The sequence below is a fragment of the Hypanus sabinus genome, chromosome 7 (genome assembly GCF_030144855.1).
Source record: "Hypanus sabinus isolate sHypSab1 chromosome 7, sHypSab1.hap1, whole genome shotgun sequence".
Classification (NCBI taxonomy): Eukaryota; Metazoa; Chordata; class Chondrichthyes; order Myliobatiformes; family Dasyatidae; genus Hypanus; species Hypanus sabinus.
Window position 1 is genome coordinate 154,655,676 of NC_082712.1, and position 20,134 is coordinate 154,675,809.

A 20,134-nucleotide genomic window follows, 5' to 3' on the forward strand; every position below is an offset into this window, starting at 1 on the left:
TAGATTCTAAATTGAATTGGTCATAGCAGATGGAGCACAGTGGTGGAGGGATGTTACTCTGATTAAAAGGTCTATTCTGATTCCAATTTAAAGGTCTTTAATCCGTGTTCTGCTTGGATTAGTGCTGGAACCTCTGTTATTTATGAAATATGCAAATGACTCTGATGAAAATGTAGGTGAACTGATTGGCAAGTTTGCAGATGACACAAAAAACAGTAGATTTTAGCCAGTAATGAAGTTGCCCAAGGATATAGCAGGATATAGATCAGTTGGAAATACAGCATGGGCAGAAAATGACAGATGGAGTTTAACCTAGACAAGTGTGAATTGCTGCATTTTGGGAGGTCAAATGCAAGAGGAAACTATACAGTAAATGGCAGGACCCTTGGGAGCACTGATGTACTAAGGGATCTTGGGATGCAAGTCCATAGCTCCCTGAAAGTAGCAACATAAGTAAATAGAATGGTAAAGAAGGTATAAACTTTACTGGCCTTTATTGGCTTGGGCAATGAATATAAAGTTGGGAGGTCATGTTGCAACTGTATAAAACTTTGTCTTGCCACATTGGAGTGTGTGGAGTTCCGGTTGCTTTATTACAGGAAGTAAATGGGGAGGGTGCAAAAGAGGTTCACCATTATGTTTCTAGGAATAGAAAGTATTAGCTATAAGAAGAGGCTGAACAAACTGGGACGGTTCTCTCCGGAGTATTGGAGACTGAGTTGTGACACAATGGAAGTATATATAATGACACAATACAAACATAACCTTTTTTCCTCGGGCAAATGTTTAAAGTAGGGTTTAAATTTAGGGTGAGATGGGGTAACAATTAAAGGAGATTCGTGAGGCAACTTCTTATTTTAGAGAGAGTGTGGTAGGTTCCTGGATCTTGCTGCCAGGGGAGGTGGTGGCAGCGGATATCATAATAAGAGGCATTTGGAAAAGTACACAAATAGGCAGGGAACAGAGGAACGTGGGCCATATGCAGGCATGTGGGATTAGTTTAAATTGGCATCATGGATGTCAGAGACATTGTGGGTTGAATGGCATGTTCTTGTGCTATACTGTTCAATCAGCTATGTTCTTAAACTGTACACAGGACTTCAAAGCCCCGATAGAGATAACACAATGTCATTACTGCAAACATTAGTATAAGAGCTTATTCAAAGTGTGGATATGCAAAAAACTACTAATGACCTTGTTCACCATCAGAATCAGAATCTGGGTTAATATAATCAAGAATAACTGCTACAAGATAATTTTAGAACAGGTGCTGAGGCGTACATTAAAAGCTGGAGGAAATGATTGTGTTCTTCAAAGAACAAGAAAAATGCAGCAAAATGGAAAGAAATGATTGCTACCCATTTGAGTGCATACTATGTTTGCTAGTGTAATTACAAACAGAATAATTCAACAACTCGTTGCTGAAATCCATAATGTGCACTAGAACCAGATAAGAACAATATATGCTAATTGGCCTAGAATGCAATATTTTTCTCCATATTTACACCCACTCTAATTTACCAGCCCCTCTCTCTCATGCAAATATAAAGATCCACACACCCACACAGCGCACATAAAATGAGGCATTCCAAATTTAAAATTGTAGAGAAACAATTTTAACAGAGAGTCTTCTCCATCTCCAAACAGAGTGAAAAATTATTGAAAACTCTGCAACATCATAAATGGGTTATTTTAGAGATTTAAAACTAAGGTACTTTGTATCAGGGCATAAATTATATAGGAAATTAAAGTACAATTAATCATTTTTACATTTTGGAAACTTAGCAACAAAAGCAGGCAGATAACCTGAACACCTTGGCAGTTATTAACATATTTTATCTCTCTCCTTCCCTTGCTGGATAAAATAGCTAGATTTTGGACATCACTGAGTGAGTGGCCAGTAGTGTCACCCAAACCTTTTACCTATTTCAAATCTTCCTTTGTGAAAAGTGATGTCCTACTTGGCCTGCAGGGGTAATCATGAACTCCCTATAACCTAATAAATTAAATAAACAATTTAATTATCTTCCTGTTTGCAAATGTGGTTTTAAATAACTTCAGTGGTATCCTATCTTTTTTCCATAATTAGATACATTTTTTGAATTCTTTTAATACTTCAACTTAATGCTGGACAACTGTATTGCTTATTTCTCATAAGCTACAACTCCATTCCCTGAAGAATTACACTTGAAATCTGATATTAACATATCAGCTTCAGTAGTTGGTATATCAGTAGTTGGTAACGGGTTGACTTTTTTTATATAAAAAATTTCTTTTATGATGTATGACTTATCTTTAAATTTTTGATTACAGAGTGGTATACCTTTATGTGTTATGCTATAACATTTTGATCAATTTTATCACAATATACAAATGTACACAAGTTATGTTGAGATGTATCTATGTGTTGCACTCTGTAAATCTTGTTTTTTTTCTTCTGAATGAAAATATTGTAAAAAGAAAGAACATATCAGCTTCCTAAATTTATCCATTTAATATTATATATTCATCCTCAAAACTAATACTGCCATATTCTCTCTCATATACTATCTCTCCCTGCTACCTATTATGAGCCTATAAAATAGGAACGCATTAAGTTGTGAACACTGGAATTATTCATCATAGTATATCAAGGACTTGGCAGAAGATGGATTCCATTGGGTGTTACAATGGATTAATAAAAGTATAAAAGTAATATGAAGTCTTTAATCCTGAACATACATAATAATTATGAACATATAAAACAGGAATGCTTTAAGTTTTAAACACTGGCTTTGTAAGTTATTTTGAACATTCTACAGTTTCCAAAGAAACTATAGCTTAGTTTCCTTCCCCTTGCCTTTCTTCATCATATTTATCTAAGTGCTTTCATTTTGCTTCACAGATTTCAAATACCCTGTTTCATTTTGCATTTTTTCTGGGACCTGTTTTTTAAATGAATATCTCATTCAGGTAATGCTTTTCAACAATTAATCAATTTTTTTTTAAAGTTGATCTCTTGGGGGTTCAATTTTAGGACATTAACTTCTTTCATTTTATCATTATATGGTTATAAGAAGATACAAAGTTTCCAAGTAATACCTCTTTTTCACACCTTCCATGTTAATGGAGTTAACCTTCTGTTGAGTCTTTGATATACTATGATTAATAATTCCTTTGTTCAAAACTTAAGTCATTCCTATTTTATAGGTTCATAATCATTATGCATGTTCTGGATGAAAGCCTTTATATTACTTTTATTTTGTCAATTCTCTCATCAGAAATCTATTGCCTTCTTGCTTTTATTCTAACACTTCTCTTTTTCTACAATTCTCTCACCCGTAAAAAAAATACACACACACATATATATAAAACATATGTTTCACATATAAATACATTCTTATCTGTTGTTGTCGCCACAATAGGTCTACAGCAGGTGCAATTTCACTGGCTCTCCGCTCGGTCTTGGATCAACTGGAGAATAGTAATACCTGTGCCAGCCCAGCCTGTAAGTAATTTATTGATTACAGCTCCGTGTTCAACACAATTGTACCCTCAGTTCTAATCAACAACTGTGAAAACCTGGACCTCTGAGCCTCTCACTGCATCTGGGTTCTTGACTTCCTCACTGTGAGATTGCAGTCTGTGTGGACCGGAAATAACATCTCCACTTCACCGACAATCAACACTGGTGCACCTCAAGGATGTGTGCTTCTCCCACTCCTCGACTCTCTCTACGACTACAACAGAGTGCGGGGCACAGCTCAAACAGCTATTGTTGGCAGAATTTCAGATGGTGACGAGGAGGCATACAGGAGTGCGATAGATCAGATGGTGGAGTATGGTGGCAAAAACAACCTTGCATTCAATGTCAGTAAAACCAAGGAATCGATTGTGAACTTCAGGAAGAGGAAGTCAAGGGAACAAACAACAGTCCTCATTGAGGGATCAACAGGGGAAAGGGTAAGCAGCTTCAAGTTCCTGGGTGTCAACATCTCTGAAGACCAATCCTGGGTCCAATATATTGATGTAACACAGAAAAAAGGCATGATGGTGGCTATATTTCATTAGGAGTTTGAGGAGACTCTTGCAAATGTCTACAGTTGTACAATGGAGAGCATTCTGACTGGTTACATCACTGTCTGGTATGAAGTGGGCACCCTCAGGATCAGAAAAAGCTGCAGAAAGCTGTAAACACAGCCAGCTCCATCATGGGAACCAGCCTCTCCAGCATCAAGCCCCCCTCCGCCCCCCAGGACATATCCTCTTCTCACTACTACCATTAAGGGGGAGGGTACAGGAGCCTGAAGACACATACTCAATGTTTCAGGAACAACTTCTTTCTCTTCACTGTCTGATTTCTGAATGGACAATTAACCCACGAACACAACCTCACTATTTTTAGCTCTCTTTTCGCACTATATAGCTATCTATCTATCTATTTATTTATTTGAGTAATTTATAGCTTTAAAAAATATTATGTATTACAATGTACTGCTGCTGCAAAGCAACAAACTTCATGACATATGGCAGTGATATTAAACCTGATTTTGAAGAAAACCTGCAATTTTTGCAAAAGCTACAGACCATTGCAGAAGAAAGGCATACTTAGAAAAGTAATTTATTTATAATAAGCATCCTGAGGTTTGTAACAATATTACACTAGTCAATTGTAAACATTCATGTCTCATATCATATGGTTGATGGTGGATTTAAGTTAAAAAAAAATTAAAGTCTTAAAGCAGTCTCAAAGGTAAAATTGACTTTCCAACAAATCACTGCTTCAAATTGGTTTCTTGTCCTAAAATTAACGAGTCAACCTACATCAATGAATATTCGACAGGTATTGTTCTGTTAGGAACCATAGGTTGTATAAGCTGTGAGCTATCAGAAGACTTCTAAATTCAAGAGGGTACCACTATATATTGCCTAATTTTATTAATTTCAAATACAATACAATGCAGAGAGAGCTGTTCAGGCCCTTAGCACTGTTTCATGATTCAATTGCTTGTTTTGTTCACACAGATGAAACAAGAAAGCAATAAAGAAAGAAACTTACCACAGTAGTAGAACTGTATCTGGAATGCATACAAAAAATCCATAAATGACATTGGACAGTCCATTGCATCATCCATGAGAATAATCCTGCAAACAGCAATTGAATAGATTTTGTTTGTGGCTTACTGGAAAAAATCATTAAATTTGGTTAATTGGGTATGAATATAATCTTATTAAAACATTTATTTGCTTCAGTGGAACCTCCTTGCCAAAGCTAGAACTGCAAAGCACATGGAAAAAAATGTACTGAATACAGAATATAGGATACGAGAGCAAGAAAGTAACGAGAACTCAGCTCTTTAGCCCACAGCATCTCAAGGATGTAATGTTGGCACAAGAGATTAGAATGGGAGAATTTTGGTTATAAGGAGGGACAGTCAAGGCAGGCTGGTTTCTTTGGAACATAAGGGAATAAGTGCAGATTTAATTGAGATGTAAATAATTAGAAGAACGTAAAGCTGTGTGAACAGGAAGGATCCATTTCTCTTAGCAGAGATGTGAATTATTAGACTGCACAAAATTAATATTGTCTGGCAGTAGGATTAGTAGGGAGTTGAAGAGAAACATTCAAAGAATATTGGCATCTAGAACCCCCTCATTACGTTTAAAGTACATTTGGTTATTCACTTGAAGAGCTGACAAGACTATGGACCAAGAGCACTTTCCTTGGCTACCATGCACTTAGGACGAGCAAAGAATTGGAAAATGTTATTCCTGTTAAGTTAGGTAAAAATATAGGAGTCAATAATTGAAAAAAAATATTAATAAGTTTGTCTATTAAGAGGCATATACCTAGAAATTGGCCCATTTGGAGCAACTGTTCTGCACTTCATAAATCACATTTGCAACCAGTTCTAGTTTTATTAGCAACCATTTGGAAATTACCCAGCCATTTTCCAGTCGTGATTCATCTGAGCACCACACACAGATTAAACAATATCATCTAGCATGCAGTGGCCTTTTCTGCATTATTTGCCAGAATGTGGCTGTTAAGAGGAGTGACCTAAATTTATGACTAATTGGAGAAGATATAGCAAAACCTGAGGCAAGTTAGTAAAATAACACAAAGTAAAAGATGCACACTGGGGTATCAATGCTGTGCTTACAGGGAATACCACAGTCATTTTCTGTCCTTCACTTTTTACCATAGTACCACTGAAAACATTCACAGCATCAGCATATTATGCCTTTCTGCTGATACAGTGATCATTGGTCCCTTGATAAGCTTGTAGCTGCTTGGAGATTAGTGGGGGGTTTGTAGGGCTGCCTAACTATACAGAAGAGCAACAAGTTATCTAGCTTTCACACCAGCTCAGCTCCTAAAAACACCAGCTGCTTTTCCTCCTTTCCATGGGAGACTTCCAAGTTGCAGTATTGTTCTGTACAAAGCTGTGCTGTGGTTACCAATGGATAATGCTGTTTAAAAGCTGACCCACGTCACAACAGTCAGCATGGCAATGAAGTGCCATCTGCAGTGTCTGCAGGTAGATGTTGTCACACCACATAGTTCAAATGTTACAATGATTTGAGTGAAAAACTAATGTTTTTTTTAAAGTAGATTTTTCCATGATTCCTGGATATTTTGCAAGTCACCTCATGTAGTGTCAAACAGCCATACAGCACAGAAACAACGCTTCGGCACAACTGGTCCATGCCAACTAAGATTTCCATTTACAGTATTCCTATTTGCCCACATTTAACCCACATCCCTCCAATCCATTCCTATCCACGTATCTGTCAATGTACCTTTTAAAATTTGCTAATATACTGCCTCAACCATTTCCTCTAGCAGCTCATTCGATATACTGACCATTCTCTGGAGGAAGAAGTTGCCCCTTGGTTTCCTACACTCTCCCCTCTCAGCTTAAACATTTGCCTCCCATTCTAGATTCCCCAACCACAGGTGAAAGATTGCTCCCATTCAATGCCTCTCATAATTTTATACTCCTCTAGAACATCACCCCTCATTCTCCGACACTCCAGTGAAAGTAAGTCCCAACCTGCTCAACCTCGCTCCAGAGCTCAGTCCCTCAAGAGTCGGCAATATCCTTGTAAATCTCCTCAGCACCCTTTCCAGCTTAATGGCATCTTATAGAAGAGTGATGAAAACTGAACACAATCATCTAAATGTGGTCTTACCATCATACTCCATTAATGGAAACATAATATCCCAACTTGGATACAGAATGGTCTGAGTGATATAGGCCATTGTGTTTTAAAGGCTCCTTTACCACCCTGTCACTTCCAGGACACCTAGTTTCCCCTAGTTCCCTCTGTTCTACAAGACTCCCTAAAGACATTACCATTCACGATGAAAGTCTGACCCTCATTTATCTTCCCAAAAAGCAACACCTTACACTAATCCTCACTCACCTGGAGAAGAGGGATGCAGACATTAGAATGCTGTTCCTGGACTGCAGTTCAGCATTCAACACCATAATTCCATCTAGACTTGACAGGAAGCTCAGCAACCTCGGCCAGCACCCCGCTTTGTGCAGTTGGACCCTGGACTTCCTGTTGGATGGGCTCCCTCACCTTTGCCCCACTGATCCTCAACACAGATGCCCCCCAGGGTTGTGACCTGAGTCCCTTCTTCCAATCCTTTTGCACCCATGACGGTGTTGCCACACACAACTCCATTCTGTTAATCAAAGTTGCAGAGGACACAATATTGATCAACTTTATATCTAGCGGTAATGAGACAGCCTACAGAGGAGAGGTTAACTCTGATACAGTGGTACCAAGAAAAACCTCTTCCTCAATGTCCAAAAAACAAAAGAGCTGATTGTGGATTACAGGAGGAAAGGAGACAGACTTGCCCAGATTACCATCAATGGGACTGCAGTCGAGAGGGTGAGTAGTTTCAAGTTCCTCGGTATACACATCACCGAAGATACTGGACTGTATACACTGGCTGTGTGGCCAAAAAGCACAACAGCATCTCTTCCACCTCTGGCATCTGATGAAGTTCATCATGAGCCCCCAAATCCTCAAGACCTTCTACAGGGGTACCATTGAGAACATCCTGACTGGCTGTATCACCGCCTGGTACGGGAACTGCACCAACCTTGATCGCTGGACACTGCAGAGAGCGGTACGGACAGCCTGGCGCATCTGTGGATGTGAACTTCCCTCCATTGAGGACATTTATAGAAGCAGGTTCTTAAAGAAGGCCTGGAACATTATCGGGGACACCAGTCATCCCAACCATAAACTGTTTTAGCTGCTTCCCTCTAACAAATGGTACCGCGGCATTAAATACAGGACCAACAGGCTATGGGACAGCTTCTTTCCACAAGCTATTAGACTTATAAATTCACATATCTGTACATCGCAATGGAGTTATAGCGCAAAGATTTTTTACTCCCTCATATTGTAGGACGGATGTAAGATTTAAATCAATATATAGATAGATAATCCAAAATAAGTTGCATTGCCTTTCCTCCGACTACCTACCCAACTAATCAAGATCCCTTTGTAAAATCTGATAACGATCCTCACTGCCAACCTGTCTTAGTGCCGTCTTCAAACTTACTACCCATGCCTTGTACATTCTCGTCCAAATCATTGATATAGATGACAAATACCACTAGGCTAGAGAACTCCAGTAATAATGGGCCTTGAGTCTGAAAAACAAACTTCTACCATAACACTCTGCCTCCTACCTTCAAGCCAATTCTTATTCCACATAGCTCATTTTGTGCATGACATGAGGGTGAATGACAGTTTCTAGGAAATAATCTGTAACATGTATAATCTCTACCAAATATTAAGCATTACAAAAAGTGCAATTTTCTGGTTATTATTAACAATTAATGTATATTTGAATAATTAAGATTACATCGGGGCAAGTCATAAATAATTCATTTGTCAACAAAATAAAAGAATGTGTTTTTAAGTCTTCATCATGAAAGCTAACAACTGAGATTAAACATAAGAAGGTTCTGTGGCGACCCACTTTCTGCGCAGGCGAACCAGCTCACAAATAGCCAGCGCGCGGGGAGAGACTTTGGTAATGCACCTCTGACGTCATTTCCACCCGGACAGGGCGGGTGCTAGGGATTGAAATACCAGCGCCGCGAAGTTTGAATAAACTAGTCTCGAAACGACTTACCGACTGCGTGTCGTTATTTCAGCGCTGTGTGTAGCACATCGCTACAGTCCACCATTTTTGTCACGTGTTGAGGTACACCACTGCTGTCTGGGTAGTCTCCAGCCCCTTGGCATGAACATTGAATTCTCCAACTTCTGGTAATTCCCTTCCCCTCCCTTCCCCTATCCCAGTTTCACTCTGCCTCCTCTTCCAGCTACCTATCACCTCTCTCATGATTCAGCCTTCTTTCTCTACCCATAGTGATTTCCCCTTACATTCCTTCTTCACCTTTCCTGCCTATCCCCTCCCTGCTTCCCCCCTCCCCACCCCTTTATCTTTCCTCAGATTGGTTTTTCACATGGCACCTACCAGCCTTCTCCTTCTCACCCTCCCCCCACCCTCTTTATAGGCCCCTGCCCCTCCCTCTTTAGTCCTGACGAAGGGTCTTGGCCCGAAACGTTGACTGTTTGTTTCCATGGTTGCTGTCTGACCTGCTGAGTTCTTCCAGCGTGTTGTACCTGCACTTCGTTCCATCTGCTACAGCTTTACCCAACTTTCTAGCTAATCCACGTCCCACTGTATCTTTAGACAGCTTCCATCACCTCCGATTTCCATATTATCTGCAAATTTACTAATCAGATTGCCTACATTCTCATCCAGGTCCTTCCTATATATTATGGACAACAATGGTTTTAACACTAATGCTAATGGCTGAAGCCTAGAGACTGGAGGCCTGTTCTGGAGTTGGATAGTCTGCATATGTATGTGCAGGTAGGTGGTAGGGAGGAAAGGACTTGTTTTGATGTTATGGCTTTGTTGATTGTTGCGATCTATGTTGTTCTGCTGAGCATTGTGTGCATGCTAATTTGCTGCTGGAATATGAAATGCCAGTGCTTATATCTCCTGTGCACTGTGTGAACAAATTTTCCAATACCTATTTGCCACAAAGGAGCATTTTATAATATGACTTTTATACCTAAAGAGCAACTGAAAGGAAATGTTTAATTACTTCTTTTTTCTGTTGTTTATGACCTCATAAATACATAGCTTTCTTCCAGCTGGACACATTGACTATGAAAAGGTCATCTTTTCCCCTCATGCAACCATTAGCAGCTGCTCACATGCTTTTTGAGCAAGAAGGTCCAGAACATGAACTGGCCACTCTCACAGCTGGTGATCAGCTGCTGAGATGAAAATAGTGATATATGTAGATGATCTAGCAAGCCGTACACAAAATCTCAGAAAGCAGAGCTCACATTATAAACAAAAGAAATTCTGTGCATACTGGAAATCCAGAGTAACATACGCAAAATGCTGGAGGACTCAGCAGGGCAGGCTGCATGTATGGGAAGGAATAAAGGGTCGACATTTTGGGTTGAGATCAATGTTCCCTCTAACGTGTAATGACCAGTATGTGCAAAAATCTTGTGCTGTGCAATTTTTTTGCCCAGTGACAACATGTGCGTACTGAATTTTAAATATAGAGGTATTCACTTTAACAGCTAGCGAAACACTGTAAATAAGAAATTAACAGCTTTTGCACACAGTTCATATGGGATTTGCTTGCTAAGTGACACTTTAAAAAGTCAAGTTTCCAAATATCACTCCATTTCTTCTCACTTGCAAGTTCACCAACGAGCTAGAGGGTGACAACTTTTTGTGCACAGTTAAAATTCCTTTGTGCGCTACTAGCAAAAGATGTGTGTGTAAGCAAACATGCACACGTTAGAGGGATCATTGGCTGAGATCCTTCATCAGGGCTCATCATTGGCCCAAAACATCAAACAGCATCTTTGGAAAGGAATAAAGTGCCAATGTTTCAGGCTGAGACCCTTCATCAGGACCTGATGTCTTGATGAAGGGTCTCAGCCTGAAACATTGACACTTTATTCCTTTTCAAAGATGTTGTTTAACCTACTGAGTTCCTCAATCATTTTGTGATAACTCACATTGCCTCTCATTCAAAAAAGGGCAGTGGAAATACACCTGGAAATTACAGTCTAGTGAGATTCCAAGGGGCAAGATTTATGTTCACTTGGAAAGACAGGGATTAATGAAGTGGAGTCAGCAAAGAAGATCATATCTCACAAATCTGATGGGGAATTTTGAGAAAGCAACTTAGAAGAAGGCAGCATAGTAGTTGTAGTTTTCATGGACTTTATTAAAGATTTTTACAAGTTCCTGCATTGTGGACTGGTCCAGAAGGTTAAGGCATAATGAATTTGAGGTGTGTTGGCAAACTGGATCCAAAGTTGGCTTGTTTATAGGATAGGGAAGCAGTGATACATAATTTTTATGATGGGAAGTCTCTAGTAAGTGGTGTAGCAAAGGAACTGGTGTTAGAACCTTTGTTATTTGTAGAACATATATATAATCCAGCTATGTGTGAACTAATACACTTTGGGAAGTCAAATTCTGGAGTGGAGAAATTTAAAGATCTGAGAGTGAATTTTCTTAGGGGAGAATGGTAGTTATCTAGAATGAACTGCCAAAGGAATTAGAGTCATAAATTATATTATAGAGAAACAGGAACTTCAAATTAACTCAACAATGCCAATCAAGAGTGCGTTCCTGAGCTAATCCCATTTGGACCATATCCCTTTTAACTTTTCTATCCATTAACTTGTCAAAATTACTTTAACTTGACTTTACCACACCCTCTGATAGTTTGCTTTACATACCCACAACCCTCTGTATGGAAAAACACCCCTCAGGTTTCTTTAAATCATTCCCCTTGTATGTTAAACTGACATCCTCTAGTTTTAGACTCTCCTTTCCCGGCAAAAATGCTGCAAATATCCACCTTATCTGTCCCCCTCATGATTTTAGAAACCTCTGTAAGGTCATCCTTCAGCTCCTATGGTCCAAGGAAAACAGTCACAGCCATTCCAGTCTCTCCTTACAACTAAGCTCTCCAGTCCCAACACCATTCTAGTGAATATTTTCAGCACTCCCTCCATTTCAATCTTATTCTTTTCATTTGTATGGCAATTATAACTGCACACAATATTCCAGGTGCGGTATAACCAGTGCCTTGTACAGTTGCAACAACTCCTGTACTGAACGTCCTGCCCAATGTGGACAAATGTGCCATATCCCTTTTTCAACACCTTGTCTACCTGTATAACCACTGTCAAGGAATCATGTACTTGCACTCCAAAGCTATTTTCTACAAATCTCCCCAGGGCCCTGTCATTTTCTGTACATGACTTGCCCTGGTTTAACTTCTCTAAGTGCATGACTTCATTTGTCTGACGTGAATTCCATCTGCCATTCCTTTTCCCACTTTCTCAGTTGAGCAAAATCCTATTGTAAGTGTATCACGACTTTCTTCACCATCCACCATTCCACCAATTTTGGTGTCATCTGAAAATAAACATCACGCTATTTGGATTCTCCTCCAGATCATTTGCATGATAAACAACAGAAGACCCAGGACTGATCCCTGCAGCACACTACTGGACATAGGCATCCAATCTGAAAAACAAATCCTTCCATTACCATCTTCTAACTCCTTAATCAAATCAATGTTGTATTCAATTGTCTAGCTAACCCTGCATCACCTTCCAGTCCAGTCTACAATGAAAGACCTTATGAAGATCATCATGTAATAGACATTAATAGTAATTATTTTAGTCAAATATATGACTGTCATCAATCCTCTCAGTTACCTTTTCAAAAATATTCTATTAAATTTGTAATACATAATTTACCATATACAAATCCATGCTGGCAAAACCTTAATCAGTCCTTGCCTTTCCAAATGCTAACATATTGGTTCTAGTGTAACAGTAGTTATTGAAAAATGATATTTTTAAAGTGAATGACATGCTATTCCTTTTACACTCACCATTCTTTAGGGCACTGATGAAACCAATTACCTACCTAGTTTCAATTTGCCTCACACAATTAACTAGCATTTCTTGTTGAGCTCACAAAGCTCAGGCCAGCATGGTTGTGTGTGATAATATTGAACAGTAATTGTAGCAATCATTAAAAACTCCTGATCATCAGTGCTACTGACTAGCTCTTCCTCAAAGCTGTACGCAAGAACCGTATTACGCTTGGACATATGTCAATCAAACCAATGACAATTACAGTCCATTTCCAAGGTCAAACACTAACTTGTTGGATGAAGTACACAGAGTTGGAAGTCTCAGTACAACTACAACTCTGCAGGATTTTCAGTAAGAAAAGGATTTTTAAAACTGTTAAAAACGCTAGTTAGCAAACAGAAGATGTGATATATGTAAGGCCAAGTTCAAAGGTAGGAGCCTCATCCATTGTGTTTTTCCCCACCGCACATAGCATTATAAATATGTGCCACTAATAATAAATGCATAATTCAAAATAACATTTTGCAAGGTTTCTGTGGTAATCAAAGTGGCATATTAAACTCACTGCTCATGTAAAAGCTAAGCCATTCATTGGACTCCATTAACATTTTATTATACCATCACTAGAGTTGGAATTCATTTGTTTCCACAGATCATAAAATACATAGCATCATATTGATAACTATGTCAAAAGCTTCTCCACAACTGTCTGCCACGGCTCAATGGACAGCACTCACCTGAATCAAAAAGGTTGTAGGTTAAAACTTACTCCAGAGTCACATGCAAAATAATCTAAATTGACACATAATGTGCTATCTTGTGAATCAGAAATTAACTGAGGTCTATTCATTCACTATTGATTTAAAGATTCCTTGATGCCACTTGGAAAAAATGTAGGGTATTTTCTTAGGAGTCCCAGCCAAAGTTCATCCGTCAACCCATATCATTAGAAAAAATATAATCTGATTATCATATTGCTGTGTGGGAACTTGCATGTAAGTTAGCTGTCACATTTTTTATGTTACAAGGAGACCGCAACTCAAAAGGACTTCTTTTGAATGCTAAAGTTGGCTCCATCCTAAAGTTATTAATACCTAAGGCTGTGAAAGGAAGTACCTCTAATGCAAAACTTTATTATTTATTCCAATTACTTGTGTATTAACTTGTTGGATGTTCTCATGGTAGATTATTGGATAAAATTGCAGCAAGAAAAGATGTTGGATCACAAAAATAAGATATGCCAGAGGAGCTCAGTGGGTAGTGGAGCTATTTCATGGATCCAGGGACTTGGGTTTGATTTCTTCCTCCAATGCTCTTTGTATAGAGTTTGCACCTTCTCCGTGAGACCACGCTGGTTTTCGCTAGGTGTTCCACAGATCTATTAGTAAACTATTATCCACAGTGTAGATCATTAGCAGGAGAATCAGGAGGATTGTTGATGAATATGTGTGACAGAACAAGTTACGGGGAAATACGTGGGGGAATAGGACCGATGGGGAGTTCTGAGATTTGTCATGATGAGCTGAATGGCTTTCTTCAACATCATAAGGAAATAATATGGAAATCTCTCTGGGTGAAGTGAGGAAGCATCAAATGGTAGAAAACATTGGTTGGAGTTGTCCATGGTTCCCAAACATCAGCCAAAACAAATTAACAATAATGATGGGCAGGATGAATTACTGGAGTGTGTGTACAGGACAGTATTTGAAAACAGGGCACTGAGTTCCTGCAATAAGCATCAACACTCCAACTCACTGTCGAGACCTGTAGCTGAACTGCCAAACCTGGTGTTAACAGGGAAGCAGGTTCATGGTTTTGGTAAGTGAGATGGAAAACACTATTAATGAGTAAGCATGTTAACCATTTATTTACAAACAATAAAACATTCAATCAAACATCTAAGTTAAACAAATACTCATGTAAGCCACCCTAAGTTACAAAAACTACAACACTAAACATTCAGTAACACTTCAAACTCAACAGGAACTTACAAAAACTACAACATTAAACATTCAGTAACACTTCAAACTCAACAGGAACTTACAAAAACTACAACACTAAACATTCAGTAATACTTCAAACTCAACAGATACTTTATTAAGTCTCCCCAGGTTACACAACTACAGAACTTGGTGTTGTAGGAACATTCGTCAAACAGGTACTTAGCTAGGTGTGGTTGAGGGCCCTCCTAAATTTGCAGCATACTTTTCCAATGGTTCTTCAGCACTGTTCACAATCTCAGTGCAAAGATGAGCCCCTGAAGATTAAGGAAAAGCAAGCAAGTCTCTCACACATGCTGCTCTTATACCTCTGACGTGTCTGGAACTGGACATTGGTGCCCTAGCACACAAGGAAACCAGTGGGAAAGGTCTGCTGCATCCGTCAAACAGGCCAATAAATGACCGGCATGGCAGAAGCAGCTTTCAACCGGCAAGTAAACTAACCCATCAGGCAGGGATCTGTACTTCAGATACAAAATGTACAACTCCTGATTCCTTACAACAGTGGCCTCATGCTTTGTTTGCAAATGGTTTTGATGCATTGACACAATGACCAATATTGTCAGAATCACACACCACTTACACTATTCCAGCATACCCCTGAGGAAATACTGGAAACTTCCAGCATATTTCCTTTCTCAGGGTTGTCAGAATTTGTTTGACTTAGCAATATCAAAATAAAATTTACAGTACATCTTGGCAAGCTTCAAATACAGAAAATTTAAACCATACACTAGCCAAACAGAGACATAAAATACAGGGCCAAACAGAAGTGTTTGATAAGTCTTAATTAAAAGACCTGGATGAAATTCTTCAACGCTTAGTCTTGTGGGAATACAGGGACATAAGAAACAGAAACAGGAGCAGGAAAAGGAGTAGGCCAGTTGGCTCCTGGAGCCTGCTCTGTTCATCATGTTGCTGTTCCATTCTTGGCCTCAACAGCACTTTCCTACTCTCTTGCTTGTAATTCAAACATCTGTTAGTCTCCACTTGATTACATTCTAAGGCTCAACATCCACAATTCCTGGAGTAAAGAATTGCAAAGATTCACAACCCTCAGGGAAGAAGTTCCACTTCATTTCTTTCAAAAATGAACCTCATTCTGAAACTATGCCCCATAGTTCTAGACATCCCACTGGGGAAATCAATCTGTGAGTATTCATCTTGTTACTCCCTTTCAGGATCATATGTATTTCGATAAAATGATCTCACATTCTTCTACATCCAAATGAAAAAAGGCCTAGCTTATTTAACATTCCTTCAGATAACAACCCTTTCATTACAGGAATCAACCTAGTGAACCTTTTCTGTTCTGTCTTCAATGTAAGTGTGCTCTTCCTAAAATATAGAGACTGAAACTATATTTAGTTTTCCAGCTGCTAACCATTCTTTCTACATTAACCATTTCATCCCAGTAATCAATCTGGGGACAATTTTGTGCCATCTACAATACAAAGATGTATTAATCCTTAACTATGGACACCAAAACATAATAGCCAAGGTGTACTCTCTCCAATGCCATGTAAAATTGCATCAAAATTTTTTAACTTTTATACTCCATATCAGTTGCAATTAATAATGATGTTTCATCAACCTTTTCAGTTACCCACTGTAGCTGAATGCTAATTTTTGTGAATCTGTACTAGAACTTCCAGATCCCATTGCAGTATGCTATAGCCTAAAAAGGCAAAAACTCTCTCAGAAACAGACTTTACATAATTAAGACATCAGGGTGGAGTATATGGTCCCCTGCCAATGCTGATCAAAGCAATTCATACTAGCAGAGTACCAGATGCTAAAAAACCTCTAGGAAAATATTAGATAGAGAATGTAAAATTTAATGGCTGAATTTTAATGGTTCTGTGCTTCTCCAATCTATAGGCATACATGTACAAAATAAATCAGAATCTGAACTACAATGTTTAGTGTAAAATGTTTCATCCTGAATGAACATCTGAATATTTTAAATAGTTATCGCTTGTAACATCTGGCTGGTTTGATTTAATGTCACTACTTTTAAGGTATTGCACCGTGAGCTTTCATTTAGAGAATGATGGCAATGTGTGAAAACGTAAGTAAAACTAGACACTTTACTAGTTTACTTAACTAGATGCTTAACTAGGCCTTTAATATTTAAGGATATCCGTCTAAAAATAGTAAGTTCTGAAAGCTATTTTTATCTCAAAACTAACATACAAACTTCAGAACTGGTTAAACGAGAAATCAAGCAGGAATTAGTTCTGAAATGCCCTCTACATCCCTCTTTCAGTTTCATGAATGTAGTCTAATCATAGGGCATGATAGGAAACATAACAAGACAAAAAAGTTCAATAGTTCAGTTTTTGCTGTTTAAATTGTAGCAATCTGGGTAAGAATACTCATTGTGTTAGAACCTTGACACCGATGACCATGAATGAGATAAGGGTGAAGTAAGTCCAGATAGATAGGTTAAAAATTGTAATTTAGTATAAATGAGAAGCATGAGAACCTGATACTGTTCAGACAGTGAGGCACTTCAGTCATAGCCTATGTGTAGAATAAATACCACAAAGATGGGTAGGGTAGACCAAAATAGTTACTGGTTTAATAATGGCACATTCCAACATCTTAAGTATCAATACATAATTATATTGAAGGGATGACAAATGTAATCTTACACTATTCTTGCTCATGTTAATAGACCCGGGAGATATCATTCAAAAATGGAAACAATTATTACTTTGCTTCATCATAAAAGAGTATTATAGCAGTTACACTATCATCAATATCCCAATCTGAATCCAGGTCCATTGGAGGCCGAAGAATATGGACTGCCTTAGGGTTAGAGGACTGTGTATCTGTATGTGAGAGAGGGAGGAATGTGGGCTTATGTTTGAGTCACCGTTTTGTTGTTTGTCGTGGTCTGTTTTGTGTTCTATATTGTTCTGGTGAGCATCGTGGGCATGCACTTTTGGAGCCAGAATGTGTGGCGACACTGGTGGGCTGGCGCAGCACCTTGAACCCTGAAACTTGAGTAGAAGTGTGATTAAACCAAAGAATTTAGTGACTGTCTCTGTGTATTCTCTCCAAGTGCAATGAAAATGGCCTTGCTCTATTGACCATTGTCTTATTTCTTAGGATTGCACATTGGGAATGGCCTTTGTACATGAGCACCTTCACAGATGAAGAAAATTAGTCCCAATCAAAATCAATAATATGAAGTATTTTACCAGTTAACAGCTTCCATCCCACAACACATGAATTTTATTATGCTCTTATTAAGAAAAAGAAGGTAACTAAGAAGAGGGTATATCAACTCAAGGAAATAGGGGGGAATTTGTGTTTGGTGTCAGAGCAACTGGTTGAGGTATTCAGTGAGTACATTGTCAGTATTTACCAACAAGAAGAATTCAGAGGAAAATGCAGGCAGAGTGGGATATGCTAATATGCTGCAACATTTTGAGAATAAGAAGGAGGTAGTGTTGGGTCTTCTGAAAGCATTAAGATGGACAGGTACCCAAGGCCTGAAAGCATATATCCCAAAATATTGAAAGAAGCAAGTGAGGAGACTACTGGGTTTTGACAGAGATCTTTGTGCCCTCACTAACAATAGCCAAGGTTCCAGGGGATGGAGTGCAGCAAATGTTGTATCTCTGTTCAAGCATGATACATGAGATAATCCAGGCAATTGGAAAGCGGCCAGTGAGCGAGTGGGCCAGTGAAGGAGTGGCGATTTGAGGCTTTGACTCGAGAGGCTTTGACAGGAAGAGGCGGCAGATGAGCTTGTTCCCAGTTTGTCTTTACAATGCCTCCTGAGACGGTGATGTGCCTCTCCTGTGAGATATGGCAGTCTTGGGGGAACTCCTCTCTCCCGCAGAGTCACATCTGGCAGAAGTGCATGCGGCTGGGCGATCTGGAAGACCATGTGAGGTATCTGGAGCAGCAGCTGGATGACCTTCGACTCATAAGGGAGAATGAGGCAGTCATAGATGAGAGCTACAGGGAGGTAGTCACACCTAGGCTGCCGGAAGCAGGTCATTGGGTGACATTCCGAGGGGAGAAAGCGAAGGAGAGTAGACAGGTAGTGCAGAGCACCCCTGTAGCCATTCCCCTGAATAATAAATTTACCGTCCTGGATGCTGTTGGCGAGGACAACTGACCAGGTGTGAGCCACGATGGCAGGGCCTCTGGCACTGAGTCTGACCCTGTGGTGCAGAAGGATGGGATGGAGAAGAGGAGAGCTGTCGTCATTGGAGACTCCATAGTTAGGGGGGCAGACAGGAGATTCTGTGGACGTGAGAAGGACACCCATATGGTTTGTTACCTCCCGGGAGTCAGGGTCCAGAATGTCTCCGACAGGGTGCATGACATCCTGGTACGAGAGGGAAAGCAACCAGAAGTCATGATACATGTTGGTACCAACGACATAGGCAGGAAGAGGGATGAGGTCCTGAAGTGTGAGTTTTCGGAACTAGGCAGAAGGCTGAAGAACAGGACCTCAAGGGTGGTGTTCTCAGGATTGCTGCCAGTTCTACGTGATGGTGATGGTAAGAATTGGAGGAGATGGCAGTTGAATGCGTGGCTGAGGAGTTGGTGCAGGGGGCAGGGTTTTAGATTTCTGGATCATTGGGATCTCTTCTGGGGAAGGTGGGACCTGTACAGATTGGATGGGTTGCACCTCAACTTGAGGGGGAGCAATATCCTTGCTGATAGGTTTGCTAGCATGGTTCGGGAGGGTTTAAACTCATTTGCAAAGGGGATGGGACCCGGAGCAATAGAGCAGTGAAAGAAGTGCATGGAGTAAACCCAGATCTAACATATAGAGAGGCTTTGAGGAAAGAGAAGCAGAATAAAGGGTGTAAAGGTAGTAAGGTAGAAGGGCTAAAGTGTGTATACTTCAATGTAAGAAGCATCATGAACAAAGGTGATGAACTGAGAGCTTGGATACATACATAGAATTATGATGTAGTGGTCATTACGGAGACTTGGCTAGCACCAGGGCAGGAATGGATTTTCAATATTCCTAGATTTCAGTGCTTTAAAAGGAATAGAGAGGGGGAAAAAGGGGAGGAGGGGTGGCATTACTGGTCAGGGATACTATTACAGCTGCAGAAAGGGTGGATAATATAGCAGGATCCTCTTTTGAGTCAGTATGGGTGGAAGTCAGGAACAGGAAGAGAGCAGTTACT

General features: G+C 39.6%; 1 protein-coding gene across 1 annotated transcript in view; it reads right to left on the reverse strand.

The window, feature by feature from the left end:
- Positions 1-20,134, reverse strand: part of cstpp1 (centriolar satellite-associated tubulin polyglutamylase complex regulator 1) — a 286,132-nt gene that overhangs the window by 34,692 nt on the left and 231,306 nt on the right. The window contains exon 5 of the mRNA XM_059975978.1: positions 5,039-5,124. Within this exon, the coding sequence (XP_059831961.1) occupies positions 5,039-5,124 (86 nt within the window). The remainder of the gene's footprint in view (positions 1-5,038; positions 5,125-20,134) is intronic.